At 35.8% G+C, this 23,761-nt stretch overlaps 1 protein-coding gene across 1 annotated transcript in view; it reads left to right on the forward strand.

Moving 5' to 3' along the window:
* Positions 1-10,349, forward strand: part of LOC104866035 (DExD/H-box helicase 60) — an 82,936-nt gene extending 72,587 nt beyond the window's left edge. The window contains exons 33-38 of the mRNA XM_033765452.1: positions 563-684; positions 3,047-3,194; positions 4,195-4,337; positions 5,628-5,779; positions 6,510-6,572; positions 9,896-10,349. Of these exons, the coding sequence (XP_033621343.1) occupies positions 563-684; positions 3,047-3,194; positions 4,195-4,337; positions 5,628-5,779; positions 6,510-6,572; positions 9,896-9,995 (728 nt within the window). The 3' untranslated portion in view covers positions 9,996-10,349. The remainder of the gene's footprint in view (positions 1-562; positions 685-3,046; positions 3,195-4,194; positions 4,338-5,627; positions 5,780-6,509; positions 6,573-9,895) is intronic.
* The last annotated feature ends 13,412 nt before the right edge of the window (positions 10,350-23,761 follow it).

The following is a 23,761-nucleotide window of genomic DNA, read 5'->3' on the forward strand; positions in this document are numbered from 1 at the left end:
ATGTAGAACAGAACAACTCAAATTGGCAAGCACAGTATGAGTGGTGTGAAGGGAAGGTAGGGAGATAAGATTGGGAGATTATTTGTAGGCTGAATTTCAGAAAGTCTTAAATCCTAAGCTATAGAAAATATTGTTTATCATATATTTAGGTGTCATTAGAGATTTTTTTTTTAACGGTACCAGGGATTGGACTCGGGTCCTTGCACTTGCAAGGCAGGCCACCGAACCGCTGAGCTAAATCTCCGGCTCATTAGAGATTTTTGACAGTGTGAGGAGACATGCTCCTAAATTCCATAGGAAATCTATTGCAGGCTTAGATAAAGTGAGGGAAATGTTGGTAAGGAGATAAAGGGAATTTGTAGTTGGGAGACTAGGATCTGACATAGATTAGAAACAACAATACAAACGATTAGAGTTGAAATGTGTTAGAAAATGTACTTGCTATTTTTGTCTCAATGCTTAGTTTTGATGAAATGAAATGGAATGAAAATTTCAATTTAAACATGAACAAATGAACAGACACTTTTAACACATTTTCAATAAGACATTTTTTTTTGTATAGGATCAAAGTGTTTTTCTCAAGATGTTATGGAAAAGCTGGTGCTAGTACTGGCAAATCTCTTTGGAAGAATGTATATTCCAGCAAAATTTTATGATGATAATATGAAGTTTTATCAATCAAAGGTAAAATATATGATTTTGATGAACATAGCGTAATTATTTTTGTTAAATAATTTGTTCTTTTTATAATCAGTGGGTAATTCAATCTATAATTCTTCTGTAAACCTATGAAAAGGTTAAATGCCTTGAGGAAAATTAGGATCAAAGTCTTATCCATGTTTTCATTTGGTTATATCTAATTAAAGCACTAAGAGACTACTGAAAGATGTAGCTAATTGTACATTTAAGCAAAACATTTATTTCCATTATCAAAACTACATTTCCCTTAAGTTCATTTTTACCTGGGGGTAAAACTACATGTCGTACATGATAATACCTTCACCAGATAATAGTAAAATAGTTGTCCAGGAAATCATCTGTGTTAGGGTTGTATCACTGTGACAACATGCTTCAAAATGCAGTTTAGAGAAGAAAGGATTTATTTTTGCATTTCACTTCAGAGATTTCAATTCATGGCCAGCTGGATCCATGGCTCTGAGATCCGTGGTGAGTTAGAAACTTCATGGTAGAATTGCATGGCGGAAGAAAGCTGCTCACCTAGTGACAGCTGGGAAGGCGAGGGAGGGTGCTGAGAAGGCAGTGCTGGGGGCCAAAAGAGTCCCCAAAGTGACAAGGTGATGGCCCCGTGTTCCACTCCCTTCAACCAGGCCCTACCCCCCATTCGGAACACCTCCAAATAATGCCATCAAATTATGATCCTAATAGATCAACTAACTTAGCATTAGGTTAGCATTATGAGGATCCATCACTTCCCCCAAATCTCATCCACAAGGAAGTCTTCATCATCTTGTGCCTTTTTAGGGGACCAGTTGTAGCCTGCCTACAATATTATATCTGAATCACGGGGTGCAACTCATGAAAACTCTTTTCTAATTTTATTTGCATTTTCTTTGGTAATGATCCCCCATCATTTAATCAACATCAAAGAACATTACCGATTCAGCTCACTAGATATTAAGAAAGTGGAATAAGCTGGTTTATATTAGATAATCTTGTGAAAACTTGTCATAGAACAAAATAAGAAGAGTTCATCTACACCATTTAACCCCACAGTGTAGAATTACAAATGTCCTCTCGACCAGAAATCACAACTTTAGAACATCATCTAAGACTTATCTTCATACTTTCTCACTACATGTGCATTCTTGAAATATGTAATTTGTTCTATTCAAATTAACATCTAACATAAAAGAAAAGCTAGCATTTCTATTTTAATAAGAAGGTCATCATAAAATAAATATGATAAAAGATAGCTTTGAGTAGAAACCTACAAAAATAATTGTTTGTGCTAAAATTTTATAGTGCCGAGAAGTTTTCCAAGGTATGATAGGATTCTCAAACTTAGTTTTTGTCTGAGAGAATTTGCCAGTTTAGGACATACTTTGAATATTGGATTTAACATATGCATTGATACTCTCTAGTGAGGCTAAAAATACTTAATCCATTTCTTAGTGAGTATACTGTCCTGAAATTATAAATAAGATACTTAAGAAACTGTAAACACTTGAGTTTTCATCACCAAAAATTTTCTGAGTAATAGGTCTGAATGAAAATTTGGGGTGCTATATGAAAAGGCTTTAAAAGAGAGAAAAGAATATCCAAAGGATTTTGGCACTTATTAAACAAAAATCTTGCCAGAAGGAAGAATCTGGGTCCACCTTTATGCATAGACTTGTATTTTACTTAAGAAATATTTAGAATTGTTTTGGAATTGAAGACGAAAATGTAGATTATGAAATTCGCCAGAAAAGAGGAGACTGCTCAGGAGTATTTTGGATCTGAGAAAATTGAGACACAGCATCTTGATACTCAGAATCAAGGAAGCTGGGACTAAGGGCAGAAATGTTGTAGGTACAGACTGAGGCTTATTAAAACCCTAAAACAATAATAGTTCATTCTACTTCAGTGGAGCTGAGCAGTCCTTTACACTCTTGGTCAAATACAAAAACTCACTTTGCTGAAAGAACATCTGGTTAGGGTTACTTAAAACCCTTACAACCAAGTGAGCTTTACACCAGGCGTGCAAGTGTGCCTTGACTTGTTGCTTGCTCTCTAAATATCTCGCTTGATTTTGTGGAAATTCACCAGTCTAATGTCATTTGAGGGTATGCTTCTATTTTTTAAAAAAAGATTTTGGTTAAGTAGTTTCAAAGTGAACCTTTAAGGTTAAAGAGTAGATTATTTGACTTTATAAGTGCAAATAGAAACAAAAATGAATTTCATTTCAGCTACAACTATGAAGAAACAGTGGGCTTATTGAATAAACAGATAACCATAAAATTATACTAATTATTTGCCTTTCTTCTTCCAAAGATTCAATTTTAACAAACTCTGTAAATTTCTCTGAAAAATGTTTTTCCTTTAGGTATTCCTCGATGACCTCCCTGAGGATTTTAGTGCAGCTTTAGATGAGTACAACATGCAAGTCACAAAGGACTTTGCCTCTTTTTTACTAATTGTGTCCAAATTGGCTGATATGAAACAGGAATATCAACTCCCATTATCCGAAATCAGTAAGTGTATTTCAGTTCCACTGTGGAACAATTTAACAATAAATAATCTTTCCTAAGACTAAACTATCTCGGGCCTGGTAATGAAGTTCAGTGAGAGAGAGCTTTCCTACCATGCATGAGGCCTTGAGTTCAGGTCCCAGTACTTACCTAGAGTCCAACAAGGGTCAGTTCAGTTTTGCATAAAGGGTTTCAAAGAAAAACTTTTCAAAGAAAAACTTCTGATTTTGGGGAGTTAACGTGGGAAGTGAAACTTAATATATCATTTATAAACCATCTTGATCAAAGCCTTTCTTTGACTCAACACTAGATAATGGAGTGAAAACATCTGTGAGACTGGGAAAAACTGAAGTCTAATTCTGGCATTGTTTTGCTTGTGAGGAATTGTGCTTAAGGTCCATCAGAATAGAGTCTGGATAGATTCCTGGATCCAAACCCTGGCTCTGCTACTAGAAACCAGTGTGGCTGTATGAGTGGAGCTTTAAAAGCACACCAGTGGAAAATACCTGTCTTATCATGTGCCTTTTCCAAACTTACTAATAGTCACTACTTAGGACACCATATCCAGAAAGATTTCAAGCCAGACTCAGAGATCAGGGGCAAAGTGGCAATCAACAATTATTCTTGGTTAAAAAATGTATATGCAATTTAACTATTCCTATTGATAAGAGCAATCAAATGTAGCACATATATTTGCAGTAGTGAAGTAGTGATACTAAAGTTAATAGCTAGCATTCATTGAATATACCTGTCCCAAACTGGGCCACTCCCATTCCGTGATACAGCCTACTCGGTAACTCAGTCCACACTGTGCTGAGGCCCCTTGAATGGCTACACTCATAGTGTGGTTGAGATGCGTGGTGGTGAAACCATAGTGTGTGTACCACAGCAGGGTGTTTATTATTGTTGAAAACTCTAAAAGGTTCATCAGCAGACCAAGTAAGTGAGGTTTGACAATTTGGCTGAATTTTAAAACTAATCTACCCCAATTTATTACGGTCAGAATTCACAGGTAAAGAATGTGAAGATTCCCAACTTGTGTCTCACTTGATGAGCTGCAAAGGAGGAAGAGTAGCAATTTCACCATTTGCTTGTCTCTCTGGGCACTTTGATAGTGCTTTGCTTCAACCAGGTGTTTCAAGTGATGTAAGTGAAAAATGGGGTTTGTACCTAGTTCTCTACAGCTTTCCCTCTGTCTGGGAAACATTTTGTACCAGAATAGCTTTGATGAATTTTGAATTCTGGCGTACAAATTATAAAGAAATGCATATTAGCTTGAAGAGAATATATTTAGAAAATTTTTAGAATATTTTTTTCTTGTAGTTTACGTGGATGAGGGCAAATAAGTAACATGACATAAGAGATCTGTAACTAACTGCATTGAAGAGAAGACATATTAACTATTCAGCAATGTAATTTCTCTTTTTCCCCTTCTTTGCCTGATCCCTTTTCCCATTTCTAAAAGGATACCTCATTGTTTCCTACTATGTTCTTTATTTTACTCTTTAGTTTATTTATATTTTTAGGTTACTCAAATAAGATAAACCAAATGCTGATTTTGCATGCTGCCACTTAGATAATTTTCTAATCTTCTGTGACTTTTTTGGTCTCATCAATTAAGACAGTTCAGCTTTTTCTATTCCTATACACATTCCTTTTTTCTTCTCTTGCCTGGCTGGTCTGGTTAACATTTCAAATATGATACTGAAGATGAGTAGTAAGAGAGGATGCCCTTGTCTTATTTGATTTTACAAGAAATGCTTTGGGTTTCTTCCCACTTAGTACGATGTCGGTAGTGGGTTTGTTATATGTCTTTTTTAAGTTTCAGATGAGGTCCTTCTAAACTATTTTTATCAAGAATTTTATCATGAACAGATGTTGGAGTTTGTCAAAGGATTTTTTTCCACATCTATTGAGATGATCCTGTGATTTTTATCCTTTTCTCTATACATGTTGTGTGTTGCATTTATTTATTTCATTTATTGCATTCCTGGTATGAAAGGTGGCTTGATCATGATGCATGATCTTTTCTTGCTCTGTTGTGTTCTGTTTGTAAACATCTTAACAGTGATTTGTTAATCTATGTTCATTAGAAATATTGGCCAATTGTTTTCTCTTTTTTTCTTGTTGTCATTGTTTAGTTTTACTTCCTTGCAAAATATGAGAAAAGGAAAAAAACAGAAACAAAGTCTGTAAATAGGGAGGGGTGGAAGGGTTGAAGGGAGGGCAGGGGAATGGGGAAGAACCAAGATCTGGCATGTGAAAGTACAAATGTCAGATACGTCATGTGAAAGCACAATTCCCCATGACCAGTGGCCTCATATTGTATAACTGAATGTACCGATAAACTCAATGAACAAAAAATAAAAGTACAGTGTAAGAAACATAAACTTTTCTATACAGAAATAACATTAACTAACAATTGTATTTCTTTAGTTCATTCTACGCACACTTGGCATTAACCATACTCAAGCTCCTGTACTGTGGTCAAAAAGATTTGATAGTCAGGGAAGAAGAATGCCACTTAATGCTTATGCCCTGGACTTCTACAAACATGGTTCCTTGGTAGGATTAATGCAGGACAATAGGTACGTTCTCTCCCTCCCCGCTTCTACTCCCTCCTCTCTCTCTCTCTCTCTCTCTCTCTCTCTCTCATTCTCATGAATTTAATGAACTTTATGGGAAAATTCTCTTTACAGTTTTACATATATGATAATTGTGCTAAATATATCATACTTTCTTTTTTCTTGCTAATGGCCAAGGCCAAGGACAAATTCTGTATGATTTTTGTTTGGAACTTACCAACAAAACATTGGTAATTAGAGCAGATTACTTCACATAGAGATATAACCTACAGGTTTAAATATTTTCAGATACTTACAGATACAGTTTGTTTTTTGCTAATTGGTTTATTCATTAATAACGAATGAAAATGCTGTGTGTTCTCTGGTAGGAATTATGCGAAGAATGTAATATGTACATCGAGGAATGACTATATGACAATTGCTTTAGTTCTTTGACAGAAAACCTATTTTTCAGGAGTTAAACTCAAGTAAACCCTCTTTGGTCTACCAGAAATTGGCCCAGATGTCAAGCACATAAATGTTTAAAGGGCCACATTAACACAGGAATTTAATATATATTTACATGGCATTTAGAATACTCATAATTAAAATGTGTTTGAAACTCTGACATGCCTCAGACATGTGAAACATTTTGGGTTTTAAAATAAGACACATTATGGTGAATAGTGTAACTATTCCATTAGTAAATAATGTTTTGTGCCATTAACTTTTAAATTTTTTGTTTGTTGTTTAGGATACATATGGGGGCAGCTTATGATTTGTTGAAAGATTTTGCACTCACTATTAAATCTATCAGGTATGTTATATTTTTAAACATTGACTTCATATTTTAAAATAATATAGTTATGAATCAAGAGTATTGAGATCTTTCTTGTAAGTAAGATACATGAAGGTGCCTTTGAGCCTCTTAGTGCTAAGAGGGTTTGCAAGACTTCCCTGTAACGCACTGCTGCATGCTCCCAGCAGTGGGTTTCATTGTGAAGCTCCTTTGAGATTAAGTTCCATGGAGACTGGAATCTCATACCCAGGCACCATGCACCAATAGGCAGAAATATTCCAAAGCTTCGTTGAACCCACATCCCGATATTCTCATCTAGAACACAGAATGTCACATCCATGGTATGAGATGCGGAGATCTATCATGTCTTCAGTACATTCTCTTTCATCTTCTTGAATCTTTTGCTTTTAATGGGTAATATATTTTTTCAGGCTTCATCTCAACCTGGTCTTTCATAGGCTACCTGTTCTTATCTTTATCAGAGCCCGGTGTAGACCAAAATGATATCAAACTTCATTCAGACATTCCCATCCTTTGGGCATGTAAAGTTGCCTTGTTAAATTATCACCTTCTTAAGGCTTCTAATCTGCATGTTCTTTACTAATCTACAGAGGTTCCCTTCTTTGGTCATTTACTTGTACATATATAATTTGTCACAAATGCCTCTGCTGTTGTGTTTTTGCTAATCAGGCCATGGTTTTTAGTTCTTCGATCTGAGATGAATACGGTCTGCTTGAACATTTTATATAGACAGTGGATGTTTTGTCATGCTAGAGCAGAAATTACAGCTTTGCCCATTGCAAAAAGTTCTAGATATGGTATTTTTTGAGTGGCTCAGAGTGACTCAGGTTATAAAGTCCAGAGAAGCCCAAGAAATTGTAAGAACTTTCAAGTTTTATCTAAAGCATGGCTTAGAAAGATTAATGCGTTCATGTGACAAGCATTGAAGTAGTACTTGTTTGGCACACTTTTCAGCATCTGAGTATAAAGCATATTAAATTGGTCTCTCTTAAAAAACTTCAGTCTAGTGAAGGAAACAGAACTAGGAATCCTTTGAACATTGCAAGCATAGTAAAGAGTGTGATGGTAGAAAAGGAATGACTAGCTCTACTTGGACTCAGAGAAAGGCTCTCACATGAAGTAAAGCTTTTGACTAAGTCTGTGAGCATGGGGCAGACAAAATAGTACTATCAAAAAAGCACAGAAATAAAAAATGGACTCATGAGGGATAGGTTTTGAGCTCTTTGTGGTGACATAGAATATGGGAGTTGTTATAAGGATGGAAGAAGATGCTGAATTCCTGTAAACAATAAGAGAATTTGGGTCTGTATTATACAGGGCCTTCATTGTCACTTCATGAAGTTCGGGGTTGATATTTTGAGAATTGTATATATAGTGCAAAAGCATAAGTGTGGCATGGGTCTAGGGTTTCTGGATGTGGCAGAGATGTGTAAGACTGTCAAAGGCTGTAACAGTAATGCAGGTGAGAAAGAGAAAGATCTGAATTAAGGAAACAAAATTAATGATGCAGAAGAGTAGTTAAAGAACTATAAGGTGAATTTTACAAATTGGTAGTAAATTTGATGTAGTCATTGAAGTTTATTTAGGTTTCTATTTTAGTCAGTGATACATAAGAGCTATAGAGTGATGATGATATTTGGTGATAAGAACCAAAACTAGTGAGTTAGAATTTATGTATGTCATGGGATACCTGTGAGGCATCGTTCAGGCAGAAATGTCAAGTAGTCATAACCACAGAACAGCAACTGAGGAAAAATTCATTATTGGAGATCCAAATCTAATCATTCTTGGTGGTGGGTCAGTACAATACTAGATATATTAATCAAGTTTCCTGTCACTGAAACATAATACCAAGACCACAAATTAAAGGAGGAGAGGTTTAGTTTGGCCTATGCTTTTAGGGTTTTAGAGTTTCAGTTCATGGGTGCCAGGCTCAAGGGAGAAACAGCACCGTGGAAGGGCAAATGGCAGGATGAGGGAAAGCTGCTCACCTTGTGAGAGTCAGGAAGTAGAGAGAGGAGCAGGGAACATGGATCCACCCTTCCGGGTCACATCCCCTGTGATCCACCCCTCCGACCAGAGTCTACCTCATAGCACCTGCATGATCTGGTCACCTACCATAAAGCCCCACCTCTCAATGCATGATACTTTTGGGGAACATTTAAATCTAAATCACATCACCCTGAAAAAACACACAAAACAAATGAACAAACAAACTGCAATTCCGGTGGAAAGCAGGCAGGTACAAACAATGACAGGCTTATGAGATGTCAGATCCTGATTGTTTTCAGTCCTTGATCAGCCCAGGTGCAAAGGTAATTTGCGTATTTTTTTTCCTCTTTTTCCTTTTACCTATCAGTTTCTTAATGCTGCTGCAATAAATTACAACAAAATTAATGGTATAGCACATACAAATTTATTTTCTTACAGGTCACTGGTGGAAAATCTGAAAAATGTCTCACTAAGTAAAATTAGGCTGTAACCAGTGCATCATTGCTTTCTGGAGGCTCTAGGGCAGAGTCTGTTTTGTTGACTTCGGCAACTTTTTGAGATTTCTGGCATTCTTTGAATTTCCTTTCTCTTTTTAAATCTAGCAGTTGTTAGCAGTATCTCATATTGTACTGCTGTGACATTAACTCTCTCCTGTCTCCCTCTTCCACTTACACACACCTTTGTGATTGCATTACAACTATCTAGATAATCCAGGATCATATTAACAACCTATATTTTCATCTGCAACCTTGATGTCATTCCTCTTTGACTTGTATAACAAATTCATGAATTATAACATTCATAAACAAATCCATCAATCTATGAGGATTAGGATGAGGGCATCCCAAGAAGGTGATTATTTTCATTATATCATCCAAGATTTTTAAATTACTCATGCATCTAGGGTAGGTAAAAGAATGAATGATTTATTACTTCACAGGGGTAACTGTTTTTCAGTGTGTCCTGGAGACCTCACCGGAGAAACCACAAAATGACTTATTAAGAGATGGACAGAGGAGGAAAAGGAATTTTATTCTTGCTACACTATTGAAAGGGAGGTGGAGTCAAGAAACATGGAATTTGATGGAATTTCAAATACTGTTGTGACAAAGTGTGTGGCAATTGGCTTTCCTCATTTCTTTTTTTGTGCAGCTTTTTCTTGGGGGGGATAAATGTTTCTTACCACCATTCCTCATATTTTGCTGATAGTATTTCATCATCTGATGAGATTTAGTTTCTTCCTCATACCTAGGGAAAACTCTTCTTATATTAATGTCACTAAGAAGTTAATATATATGCATATAATATATAATATTTTCTATTTACAGTGTTTCCTTGCGTGAATTATGTGAGAATGAAGATGACAACGTTGTTTTAGCATTTGAGCAACTGAGTGAAACCTATTTTAAAAAACTGAGTAAAGTCTAAAAAGCAAAGTCCATGCAAACCTCTTCAAATATTGCCTGGAAGTTTTACAAGATACAGTTTGGGTTTGCATGCTGTTCATGAGAAAACACATGATGGATTTGAAGAAGAAGCCCTGGCATCAAAGATTCACCCCTCATGAGTGCTCTTGGACAAATTATTTGTTGTATCTAAATCATAGTTTCCTTTTATGTTTGACTAATTGTGCTTACATCAGAGTTTGTGGAGGTTTGACAGACAACACAAAGATTTTGAATGTAACTAAAGAACCATATTTCCTCCGTGAGACCAAAACAAATATTACACTTTTAAAATTTTTCTTCTTTTTCTTTTCTTCAGTTTCTGAATATCAGTGAACTTAGTAAATAAGGTGATTTCTACTTTCTGTATTTCATTGCTTAAAATAATAATACACAAATTAATATATTGTCATATCAGTTTCTAATGTCTTTATGTCTCATTGGCACATAAAAAACTTCTCCCATATGATTAAGCCAATCTGGCTTCCTAATAATCAGAAGGATGAAATTATTTTTGCCAGCCAGGATTCTCCTTAAAAAGTACATTACCTGTAATCCTAGCACTCTGGGATGTTGAGACAGGAAGATTACAATTTTGAAGACAACTTGGCAACTTAGTGACTCAGTGACATTGTCTCAAAAGAAAAAAATTTAAAAGGACTGTGAATGTTGCTCATTAAAAAGGCCCTAGGTTCAATCTCCTGCAATCTTTCCCAGCAGGTTGTAGAAGGGTTCATTTAATCTCCTTTGAATGGGTCCAACAGGCCACTCCCTTTTTGACATTTTAGCAAAAACTGTAAAGAGTAACCTGAAATGGTGAGTTTAGGAGTATGACGTCAATGAAACCATTGAGTGAGATGTAGCTGGTTTCATGCCCTTCACATAATATGCCAGTTGTCAAAATGCCATCCCAGGCTGGGATGATCCCTTGGATCTCAGAGAAGAGAAAAACTAGGAGCAAACTCTAAGAGACATGGATCTTTTTTAACCATGAGCCCAGCAACCCTCCAGGTTAGCAGGTACCAGAGTCTGGAAAACCCTCTGGATGCAAAAGGTTTCTACACTAGAAAAAGTGAGTTTGAGAAGGACATCATGATTCCTCATCATCCTGAGCCCCTTTGCAGGACATTCTGTCTTGACCTAGCCCACAGGCAGCATTTCTAGTGTCTCCAGTGATCTGGCAGAAGGTTTTTTTTTTTTTTTTTTTAATATGGCCCCCCAAATAATAATAAATAAATAACCGAATTCAAAATGAGTATACAAATGTATATGTAGCCCAGGGTGGTCTCGAACTCACAGTGATCCTCCTGCCTCAGCCTCCCAAGTGCTAGGATTGCAGGTATGCGTCACCACACCTGGCTTCAATCTGCATTTTAAAAAATGCTCAACAGTGCTAATCATCAGGGAAATACACATACAAACCACAGTGAAATACCATCTTACTCTAGTCAGAACGGTCAATATGTAAAAAAAAAAAATCAAAGATAATAACCTTCATAAAGATGTAGAGAAAAGAGAAGTACACACTCCTCGTGAAATATAAACTAGTGTAATTAGTATAGAGCTTCTCAAAAGCTTAAAAATAGCACTACTGTGAGATTCTCTAGTCCTACTCTTGAGTATTTCAAAAAATAGATGAAATAGGTAGTTGAAGGGACATCTGCACTCTCACAATTAGGACAGCACTTTTAAGAATTACTACAGTATGAAATTAATCTGTGTCCATACCGAATATAATAAATATATGCATATACAATGGAAATCTCACTGAGTCACTAAATTGCCCAGCTGGGCTCAAAATTGTAATCTTCCTGTCTCAACAGCCCAGAGTGCTAGAATTACAGGTGGTTTACTTTTTTAAAGAGAATTCTGGCTGGCAAAAATAATCTTGTCCTTCTGAATATTAAGAAGCCAGATTGGCTTCCCCAAAATGATGACATTTTTTCATTTGCAATAACATCGATTTATGTGGAACACAGGGTCCTGTGTGATCTCGCTCATACGTGAAGTCTAAAATTATACCACAGAAGTTGAGACTACAATGGTGGTTATCAGAGACTGAGAGTAGGGCGATGGAAAGATGGAAAGAGGTTGGTCCTACACTATGGTTTGATACAGGTACAAGTTCTGTGTTCTGTTCGCAGCACAGTGACTATTGTTAACAATACTGTGATGTGTGTTTTTTATTAGTATATATTTGCTATACATAATAATTACATTCATCTTCGAGAATTAGTACATACCACATGTACCTTCCCTACCCTCCCCATGCTACTTTACCTCCCTGAATCTTGCCTTTTATTTTGGCCTTTAAATCATTAATATTTTGGGTATCTAACATTAGAGAAACCAAGTGTTATTTAAGCTGTGTCTGATCTATTTCACGTACTATTAAGGTTTCAAGATCCATCCATTTTCCTACAACAGACTCGAATGTATTTTTGTGCATACAGGCCACATTTTCTTTATTCATTCTTATGTTGATGGGCATACAGTCATACATGAATAAGTCATTGTGACTTCAGGTGCTATAAACATGGGTATGTGTATTACATTAATAAGCTGGCTTCAATTCTTTCACAAAGTTAGCTACAAAAGATTTAGCCAGGTCAAATTGAGTTTCTAGCTTTAGTTTTTTTAAGGAATATACATACCACTTTCCACAGTAGCTATATTACTAGTTTCTATTCCCACCAACAATATAGAAGGGTTCCTTTTACCCCCAAACCTCACCAGCACTTACTGTTTTTTGAGCCCTTGATAATGACCATTCTTCTTGGGCTGAGATAGACTCTTGGTGTTTAATTTACATTTCTCTAATATCAAAGATGCAGAATATTTTTTTAGGACTTGCTGGCCATTTGTATTTCTGAAAAGTTTCTATTCATGTCAATTGCCCATTTTTAAATTTCATATTGTATTTATTTATTTATTTATTTTAGTTATTCATATAGTCTAGATGTTAGTCCTTTGGGAAGTGGAAAGCAAACTCTTTTTCTATTTGATAGTTGTCTCATCACTGTGTTGGTTATGTTCTTTGTGATGCAGAAAGTTTTAAATTTTATATAATTCCATTTGCTGACTTACAGTACTATATCTAGTACAAATATAGTTGTATTGAGGAAGACCTTGTCTATGACTATTTCCAGAAGAATTTTTCTACATTTTTCTATGAGTATACTTCATATCTAATTGTGATTTATTTTGACTTTATTTGAATACAGAATGAGAGATGTGAATCTAGAGTCATTCTTCTGTGTGCCAACAAGTGTTTTTCAGCATCATTTATTAAACAGCAATCTTTACTTCAGCATATGTTATAGGTACCTTTTTCAAAAATCAGATGGCTAAAGGTGACTGGGGTTGTTTCTATCTACTCTATTCTTTTTTTTATGTTACTTTTTTGGCTATGTGCCATGCTGTTTTTTGTAGTACAGCTTTGTAGTATAATTACAAGATTGTAATAAATCTTTATATCATTTTTTGGCCATTTTGACATTTTTCTGCCTATTCAAAAATAGGGGGTGTCTTTCCATTGTCTAATGTGCTCTTCAATCTTTTTTTCAGAGAAACATAATTTTCATTACAGAGGTCTTTTGCTTCTTTCATTAGGTTAATTACTAGGTCTTTATTTTTTTGAAATTATTGTAAATGGAATTGTTTTCTTGATTTCCTCAGTGGATTAATTTTTGACACACAGGAACCATATTGATTTTTATGTGTTTATTTTGTTTTCTTCCACTTTGCTGAAGTCGTTCTAAGAGTCTTCAGGTCAGGTTTTTGAATCTTCTATGTAAATAATCATATCGTCTATTAATGAGGATAGCTTTACTTCTTTGAGTTCTCCCCCCCCTTTTTTTGTTTCACTGTTGCCTTGGCTAGAGTTTTGAGTACTATATTAAACAGAAATGGTGAGAATACACACATTTGTTTTGTTTCTGATTTTAGAGGGAATGCTTTCAGTTTTTCCTTATTTAGTATGATGCTGCCAAGCATTATTTAAAACAGGCTTTTATTTGTTTAAGGTAAAGTCCTTGAGTACCCATTTTAATCAGGGCTTATATCATGAATGGATTTTGAATTTTGTTAAAGGTTTTTTCTGAGTCTATTGGGATAGTCATGTGGCTTTTATCCTTACTTCTCTTTATGTAGTAAATTATATTTATTGATTAAATATGTTGCATACTTCTTACATCAAGGAAGTTGACTTGGTAATGATATATAATCTTCTTAATAGTACATTATATTCTGGTTGTAAGTGACTTGTTGAAGATTTTCCTTCTTTGAAGAAACTGGCTTGTTTATTGTCCTTCTCCTCCTTTTTTATTAGCTTCTGAAACTTTATTTTTAATACATATGTTTCACAAACAGTAAGCCTCTTACCCCACACACAATTCCATAACCAAATGTTTCAATTTCATCAACATTCTTCAACTATTTATACTGTCATCCCTCAACAAAACTACAATCCAAGACAACTTGACAAAAAATCTTTACCATTAACAATATATTTTTGAGCTGGTTTAATGGTGCCCATCATTTTCTTTTCTTTCAGTCACCTGGAGTAATAATAAAGTCACCAGAATATGGAATTGAACTTGGTTAGGCAGCATCCTATGTAGGAACAAAAACATGAAATGGCACTTTCTTCTCACCTCTTTTCCAATCGCCAACTAAAATTTCTCAGAATAAACAGAAAAGCAAACTGGGGTTACTAACCTGGGCACAAGAGAACAGACTGCACTGTTAAGCACTGGTCTGGCAGTACTAAATTTCAGCATATTAGTTTTGCTAGTTTCATCATTTAAAAACTAATAATGCTTTTTCTCAATGAGCTAAATCTTGCCAAATATGAAAATGTCTTTTATTCTGAAAATATGGTCATAAAAACTGAAATAAAGGATGTTTGGGGATGCTCCTTCATAAATGTAACAGGACAATGGAACCACCTCTCAATTTCATGGCACTGTCTGTCTTTTAACTATAAACACGGTCTATCCACACTCACATGGAACCAGAAGAAAGTGAGAGAACTGAGATGGCCTGAAGAAAAAAAATGATCTATCGTAAACTGTCTTCTCTCCACACTACAACAGATAATTATATTTGTTCAAGGCATGGAACTCTTACAAATAAATGACTCCAGAATGTTTGAGTAGATGAAACATCAATGAACTCATTAGTCACTCTTATTTAAATTGAATTTATGGGTACATTCTAGGTAGACAGTACAGTTACATTCATTACTGGGATCTTGTACCTTTAGATGCCAGGTCTTGGTTCTCATTTTTTCCCCTTGTTCCCACCCTCCCTTTACCCCCTCCTTCCCTCCCACCTTCAAACACTTTAATTCCATTTTTACATTTTCTCATATTTTTTTTCCTTTTCCCTGTTCCCCTTTCCCTAACCTTCTCACTGTCCCTACACCTTTGGTCATTTTTGTCTTATTTCACATTGCTAATTGTCCCATTAGGATCTTGAGTGTTATTTTAGTTTTTCACCTCAGAGAAACTATTCGGTATTTGCATATGTGTGATTTATTTATTTCACTAATAAGTATATCCTCAAAATGTACCCATTTACCTATGAATGAATCTACTTTCTCATTCTTTATGGCTGAGTAGTATTCCATTTTATAGAAAAACCACATCTTCTTTATTCAGTTTCCAACTGATGAGCAGATGGGCTGTTTCCAAGTTTTAGCTATTACAAACTATGCCACTATAAACATGGGTGCACATATATCACTGTGGTATGATTCTTTTAATTCTTTTGGAAAGATACCCAACAGAGGGATGGCTGGGTCCAATGGAACCTCTAATCCTAGTTCTTTGAGGTACCTCCATATTGACTTCCATAGTGGTTGCACCAGTCTGCACTCCCACCAACAAAGTAGAAGGGCTCCTTTCTCCCCACAACCGCACCAACATTTGTTATTGAGTGATTTCTTGATAGCAGCCATTCTTTGTGGGGTGAGGTGAAATCTCAGTGTTGTTTACATCTGCATCTCTCGAATGACGAGTGATGTGGAAAATTTTTTCAAATATTTACTTGCTGCTTTTACTTCTTTGAGAAATGTCTGTTCATTTCAGATGTCCATTTTTGAATCGGGTCTTTATATTTGGGGGGGGCTGGTTGTTTTGAGTTCTTTATATTTTCGAGATAATAGTACTTTGTCTGAGGAGCAACTGTTAAAAAGTTTTTCCCATATTGTAGGTTGTCTCTTAGTTCTATTGATGGTTTCTTTTGCAGTACAGAATCTTTTTAATAAGATTAGATCCCAGTTGTTGATTCTTTCTGCTAGTTCCCGTGCTACTGAGGATTTGTTCATAAAGTCTTTTCCTATGCCAATGTCTTCCAGAGTTCTGCCTAACTTATCTTCCAGAAAGTTTAGTGTTTTTGTTTTTATATTTAGATCTTTAATTCACTTGGATTTTAATTTAGTGCATTGTGACAGATAAGGGTCTAGTTTTAATCTTTTGCAGGTTGAGATCCAGTTTTTCCGGCACCATTTATTAAAGACGCTATCTTTCCTCCAGTGGGGACTATCAGCTCCTTTGTCAAAGATGAGGTAGCTGAGTATATCTGGAATTGTTTTTGTATCTTCTAATCTGTTCCACTGATCCTCAGGTGTGTTTCTTTGCCAGTAACATGCGGTTTTTATCACAGTGGCTTTGTAGTATAGTTTCAAATTGGGAATTGTTATACCCGCTGCCATGTGTCTGTTGCCTAGGATGGCTTTAGCTATTCTAGGTCTCTTATGGTTCCAAATGAATTTTTGGATTCTTCTTTCCAGTTCTGTGAAGTATAGTGTTGGGATTTCAATTGGTATTGCATTGAATCTGTATAGCAGTTTTAGCTGTATGGCCATTTTCACTATATTGATTCTTCCTACCCAGGAGCAGGGGACATCTTTCCATTTTTATATCCTCCTTGATCTCTTTTTTTGGAGTGCTGGAGTTTTCAGTGTAGAGGTCTTTTGCTTCTTTTGTTAGACTGATTCCCATATACTTCATTTTTTGGGGTGCTATTGTGAAAGGAATTGTTTCCCTAATTTCTCATTCAGTGAGTCTGTTATTTGTGTATAAGAAAGCTATTGATTTTTGAGTGTTGACCTTGTATCCAGCTACTCTGCTAAAAGTGTCTATTAAGTCAAGGAATCTTTTAGTGGAGTTTTTTGGATATTCAATGTAGAGTATCATATCATCAGCAAATAATGACAGTTTAACTTCTTCCTTTCCTGTCTTTATTGCTTTAATTTCTTTGTCTTGTCTAATTGCTATGGCTAACGTTTCCAGAACTATATCAAAGAGGAGTGGCGATAGTGGGCATCCTTGTCTTGTTCCTGATTTTAATGTGAAAGTTTTCAGTTTTGGGGCATTTAATATGATGTTGGCTGTTGGTTTTTCATATATAGCCTTTATTAAGTTGAGATATAGACCATCTATTCCAATTTTTTGCAGAGTTTTTATCATGACTGGGTGTTGAATTTTGTCAAATGCCTTTTCGGCATCTATCGAGAGGATCATGTGGTTCTTGTCCTTGACTTTGTTAATACAGTGTATTACATTTATTGATTTACGTATGTTGAACCATCCTTCCATCCCTGAAATAAATCCGACTTGGTCAGGATGGATGGTCTTCTTGATGATCCTCTGTATTCTGTTTGCTAGTATCTTATTGAGGAATTTGCATCTACATTCATTAAGGTTGGCCTGTAGTTCTCTTTTTTAGTTACATCTTTCCCAGGTTTGGGAATCAAAGTGATATTTGCTTCCAGGAATGAATTTGGAAGCACTGCTTCCCTTTCAATTTCATTGAAAGGTCTGAAGAGTAATGGCAGTAGATCTTCGTTAAATGTCTTGTAAAATTCAGCAGTGAATCCATCAGGACCTGGGATTTTCTTTGTTGGTAAGTTTTTAATTACATTTTTCAATTTCACTGATTGTAAATGGGTGTTTAAAATTTTTTATCTTCTTCATTCTACTTTGGTAATTCATAAGTATCTAGAAATCTGTCCATTTCTTCTGTTTTCCATTTTATTACAGTGCAGGTTCTCATAGTATGCATTAATGATCCTCTGGATTTCTGTGGGATCTCTTGTGACTTCACCTTTTTCATTCCTGATTGCATGGATCTGAGCCTTTTCTTTCCTTTTTTTTTTGATAAAGTTTGCTGAGGGTTTATCAATTTTATTTATTCTTTTAAAAAACCAACTCTTCAATTCATTTATTTTTTATATCATTTTCTTAGTTTGCATTGCATTGATTTTTGCTCTAATCTTTATAATTTCCTCTCTTGTTCGAGCTTTGGGTTTTTCTTGCTCTTGTTTTTCTAGGAGTCTAAGAGTCATCGTTAGATTGTTTATTTGAGCTTGCTCTGTTTTCCTAATGCTATGAATTTTCCACGTAGCTTTCATTGAGTCCCATAGATTCCTGTATGTTGTATTGGCATTTTCATTTATTTGTAAAAGCTGTCTGATTTCTTCTTTAATTTCCTTGTGATGCATTGATTGTTCAGGAGAGTGTTGTTCAATTTCCATGTGTTTGTGAAGTTCCTACGGTTTCTTATGCTATTGATCTCTAGCTTTACTGCACTGTGTTCTGATAATATACAGGGAATAACTTCAATTCTTTTGCATTTATTCAAACCTGTTTTGTGAGCTAGTATGTGATCTATCTTGGAGAATGACCCATGTGCAGCTGAAAGGAATGTATAATCTGATTTTGTGGGGTGGAAAACTCTATAGACATCTAATAAGTACATACGTTCAAAAGCTTGATTCAGTTCTAGTATTTCACTGTTGATTTTTTGCTTAGATGATCTATCTATTTGTGACAGTGGCATGTTTAGATGCCCCATTACAATTGGATTAGTGGTTATTTGGTTTTTCATGTTACTTAATATCTGTTTTATATAGTTGGGGGCATTTATGTTTGGCATATATATGTTTATGATTGTCATTTATTCCTCTTGGATTGTTCCCTTTACAAGATTGCAGTGGCCTTCTTTGTCTCTCTTGATCAGTTTTGGTTTGAAATTTGCTTTGTCTGCAAATAAGATTGCTACCACTGCTTTTTTCTGGGGTTCTGTCGCATGGAGAATTGTTTTCCATCCTTTCACTTTCAGTCTATGGGCTTCTTTTTGCATTAGATGTGTTTCTTGTATACAACATATTGTTGGACTTTGCTTCTTAATCCATTCTGACAATCTATTTCTCTTGATTGGTAAATTGAGGCCATTAACATTGATAGTTATAACTGACATGTACTGACTTATTATTGTCATGTTATTGGCCTTTTGTTGACTCTTTTTATTTTTTGTCCTCTCTTTTTAGTTTCTTGACTTGGCTATTTGATTTGCTCTGTTGAGCCTCCTGCTGTTGTGATCTTCCTTGTCTTTTTCTAGGATATTGTTTAAAATTCTTAGTAGTGCTGGTTTAGTATTTATGAAGTTTCTCAAGTGTTCTTCTTCATTGAAGTATCTGATTTCTCTGTCCATTTTGAAAGAGAGTTTTGCAGGATACATCAGTCTTATTTGTAGGTTGTTTCCTTTGAGGACTTGAAATACCTCACTCCAGGCTCTCCTTGACCTGAGGGTTTGTGTTGAAAAGTCTGCTGTGATTCTGATGGGCTTTCCTTTGCATGTGATTTGTTTCTTTTCTCTTACTGCTTGTAGTATTTTGTTCTTCTGTTGGGTTTCTGGGATCTTGATTATTATATGTCTAGGTGTAGATTTTTTTTTTATTGTGGCTAGTTGGTGTCCTACATGCCTCACTTATCTGTATGTCTAATTCTTCCCCTCTGTTTGGGAAGTTTTCTGTCATTAATTTTTTTTTTTTGGTACCAGGGATTGAGCTCAGGTCCTTGTGCTTGCAAGGCAGGCCACTGAATCGCTAAGCTAAATCCCCAGCCCTTCTGTCATTAATTTTTGAACAGCTTTTTTAAGTCATTTGAATTTTCTCCTGTTACTTCATGGATTCCTATCAGTCTTATGTTATTCTTCTTTGCATCATCTAGGAGTTGTTGGATGAATTTCTCATGCTCCCTTACTGTTTCTAAAAGACCTCTTTTTCCATGGTAACTGTCTGTCTGAAATTCTATCTTCGCAATCTTTTATTCTGTTTTGTATGCTTTCAATAGATTTTTTAATCTCCTTGATATGCATTTGAATCTGTTTAATGGATTCCATTTCTTTCCTACATTGGGTGTTCATTTTTCCATTTCTTTCTTATTCTGGGCCTTCATGGTTTCTATTATGTTCCCAAGCTCATCTATTTTTTCGTCAGTTTCTGTTCTGGATTCTTGAATCATGTCTTTGATTTTGCTCACCATCTCTAGGGTTATCTGGGAAATAATTACTGTTGTGAAATTTTCTAGAGCTTGATTGATCAGTTTTTTTTACTTCCTGTGCTGTGAGTTCTGAGTGTCCTGAAGGTTCACTATCTGATTTTTCATCCTTCTTTGCTCTACTGTTTGCCATTGGTGGACTGGAAGTCTGTCTTTGTGGCTTGCTTAAGTGTTTTCTCATCTTTATTTTTGCGGTTGGGTTGCCCTTGATTCAATCTCTGGGTCATTAATTCTTCCTGATATCATTGCATCCCAGCCTTTGATTCTCTAATGACTTATAGGCATTCTCATTTTTATAATTGAGAAGACAACTCATCAAGTCAATCCCTATCCTTTATCCCAATCGAAACAATCAGGAAAGCAATAGGATCAATCACCACCTTTTATAGCCCCCCCATGTCTCTGCAGAGTGCGTCCTAGGACTGGCTCAATCAGGGGATCTAAGAGTGGGGGGGCACTGTGCTCAGCAGCTACCCTCCTGGCGCTGGGTTGGAGCCAATCAGAGGTGCCTGCTGGAAAAGCCATGGCTCCAGAGGAGGCCCGGGTTGGCTTCCCAAGCAGAGGGGGCTCTGGGTCCAAGCCAGAGCAATGTCGTGAATGAAACTCAGCCTTCTTGTGCTGAGTCAGAGCCAATCACTCTTTAGTCACTCTTAAGACTGCTTCGTGTTTTTGAACACTACTCATCAGAAAAACAAACTAAATCTCCTGGATTACTGATATCCTTTAATATCCTAACTACAACAAAAATAATAATCTTTCTTGATAAATTCCAATGATCAAGGTGCTCAGAGCAAGCTTGGAGAAAATATGAAGGTCAGCACTTTACAATGTTGCATATTTGATTATATTTTATTTTCAGATCAGCGAAACTGTCCCTTTTGAATAAAAATGTAGTGCCTTAAAGTCAAAAGATTTTGAGTATGATACTCATGCCTCTTTTTATATAACTATATATATCCATCTATAAAATCTTTGCTGTATTGTCAAAATAACAGCCAAAGGCAAATTTTACTCAGTTATATAGAAACCTCATCATATTTACTTTTAAAAGGTTTAGAAAACAAACTAAGGAAAAATATGGAATGCAGCATTCATTAACCCCACAGTGATTTTATACTGAAGAGCTTGCTTAATGCAATGTATAGGTCATCCTTAAGCTTCTGAACAGTAAGCAGTTTTCACTAGAAATACGTAGGTGGGTTGAAGAACAGCATTGCAAACATTTTACTACTAATAGTAATTTAGAAATAAAATCCAAATGATTCTCTGAAAATGAGAAACTTGCCAATTTATAAACTGGGGAACTTAAGAGAATTAATAGGGAAACTGTTAATTCATAATTATAGCTCTGTGTGTCAATGACAAACTCTCAAGGACTATGTTTTATAAACCTTTTGTAGTTATATTAAACATTGTCTGACAGATAATGATTTTCTGTTTCACATAGGTATTCTGAGCTCCCCTTTCACTGTGGAATATTTTTCAGATCAAATACCAAGTCAGCTGCAGCAAACCAAATAACAATCATCCAAAGTGAAAGGTGAAGAACATTAATTTATGCATTTTTTCAATGATACGTTGTTTCAAACATAAAATATCTCACATAGTAAAGATGATACAATAATACCTAAAAGTACAATAATACCTAAAAGAAAAAGTCAGTGAGAAAAAAGTCATAAGCCAAATTAATAATATAAAATGTTCACATCAATGCCCAATTTGGCTATTCCTAGAATGATTATTTTTGTAATCTTTTAGCATATAGACATATCATACTTGAAATTATCAAATTCATTTGTGAAAATCTTATTTTAGTTCAACAAAAGTATGGTGTATCAGTGTATTATAGTCTAATGATTAGAAGGCAGTATTTTAGAATGCTCAATCCTCAAAAGAATTTCTGTAAGTGATCTTTTCTTTTGCCAAGAACAAAGTATCATGAGGACTATTAAAATGACTGATTTTTCACGCATACTATTAAGCATTGCAAGACTGATTTTCAAAAATGACACATGCTTTAAAAAGAAATGCTAAAATTTTCTTCATCATTAAATTTTTCATCACTCTCAAAACAATTCTTCCCTTTCCCTCCTAAGTTCAGCTCTGATTTTGGAAACTCAGTATTAAATGGGTTAGATGTGGCTATAAGGCATTATGGGGAGGCCAAGTGTGGCATGAGTAGCTCTGAAGCTCACCAGGTAGGTTCTATGGATGTGGGATTTACCTGTGGGAAGGATCTGATACCAAACAGCACTTCCAAAGTGTGATCTGTAGACATCATCACCCCCAAATCACACTCTGCAAGGATTCTCCTTAAGAGCTACTCTGACCAACTTCAGAGAATTCAAATGATAGAATTTCGTCTTTTTTGCCCTCTCTAAATTCCAAATTTATTCACGTGTTCTGCTATCGGTCAGTTTAGCTAAAAATGTTTATAACATCACTATCTGTCATGTCTCCTAATTTGGGTATTATTTCAGTATGAAAACTGTTAAATTGCAACAGTGAAAGTAAGAGTACTCATGTCCACTCTCAAATCATCTGTGAGTGTAAACTGCACTTCAATGTGCCCTACAGAACACTAAGCCAAGATAGTCTAATACACTATTAGTTTTCCAGGCTCAGACTTATAATTACTTGTCACATATTTTGCCTAAGGCCCATGGAAGATCTAGAAGTGGGTCTTTAGAAAGTTACCATTTTACTAGGAGCTCCCTCTCAATTCCTCCCATGCTTTTAGTTCATAGCCACATAATCCCTTTCCTGCATTCATCCCATACTCCCCACCACTTTAAATCTGTGTCAGAGACTCCTAGTGAGAATGACCCCTACCCACATTCACATGGTCACCCACCTGGCTCTGGTCCTGATCACAGAATAACACAGGGGAATCAAGACAGGCGAAAGGGCAGCCTCATTTTAGATACATACATCAACACAGTAATTCTGCTCTAAACTAGAAAAGAAATTGATCCAGAGTTCTGCCATACTATTGGTAAGTGTGTGCACATCCAGAGGAGCAGCTGTGTGGACCAGACTGGTGCAGCTGAAGCTGGATCCCAGACAAGGCTCTGTCCAAACCCCAGAGTTGTGGGTACATGTGTCTAAACCACAGGCTCAGTTAGAAAAGACCTGCACAGGTGTACAAACTTCATCCAGAGTCCCACCATACCATTGGCCACAGCCAAGGACCAACCTGGCAAAAAAAATTCACAGATGCACAAGTAACAACTAGAGGCTCACCCTGATACCACTGATAAACAATGCCTGGAAACCCTAGCCAGAAGCCTACACAGACAACAAGTACTGGGATACACAACCTCCAGCCAAATGCCCTCCCCAGACAACAACTACATAGGGAACCCTAGCAAGAGGCACACCTAGATAACATCTCAAGTGT

Source organism: Fukomys damarensis, unplaced genomic scaffold, assembly GCF_012274545.1.
Source record: "Fukomys damarensis isolate Sample0158 unplaced genomic scaffold, DMR_v1.0_HiC HiC_scaffold_18, whole genome shotgun sequence".
Lineage (NCBI taxonomy): Eukaryota > Metazoa > Chordata > Mammalia > Rodentia > Bathyergidae > Fukomys > Fukomys damarensis.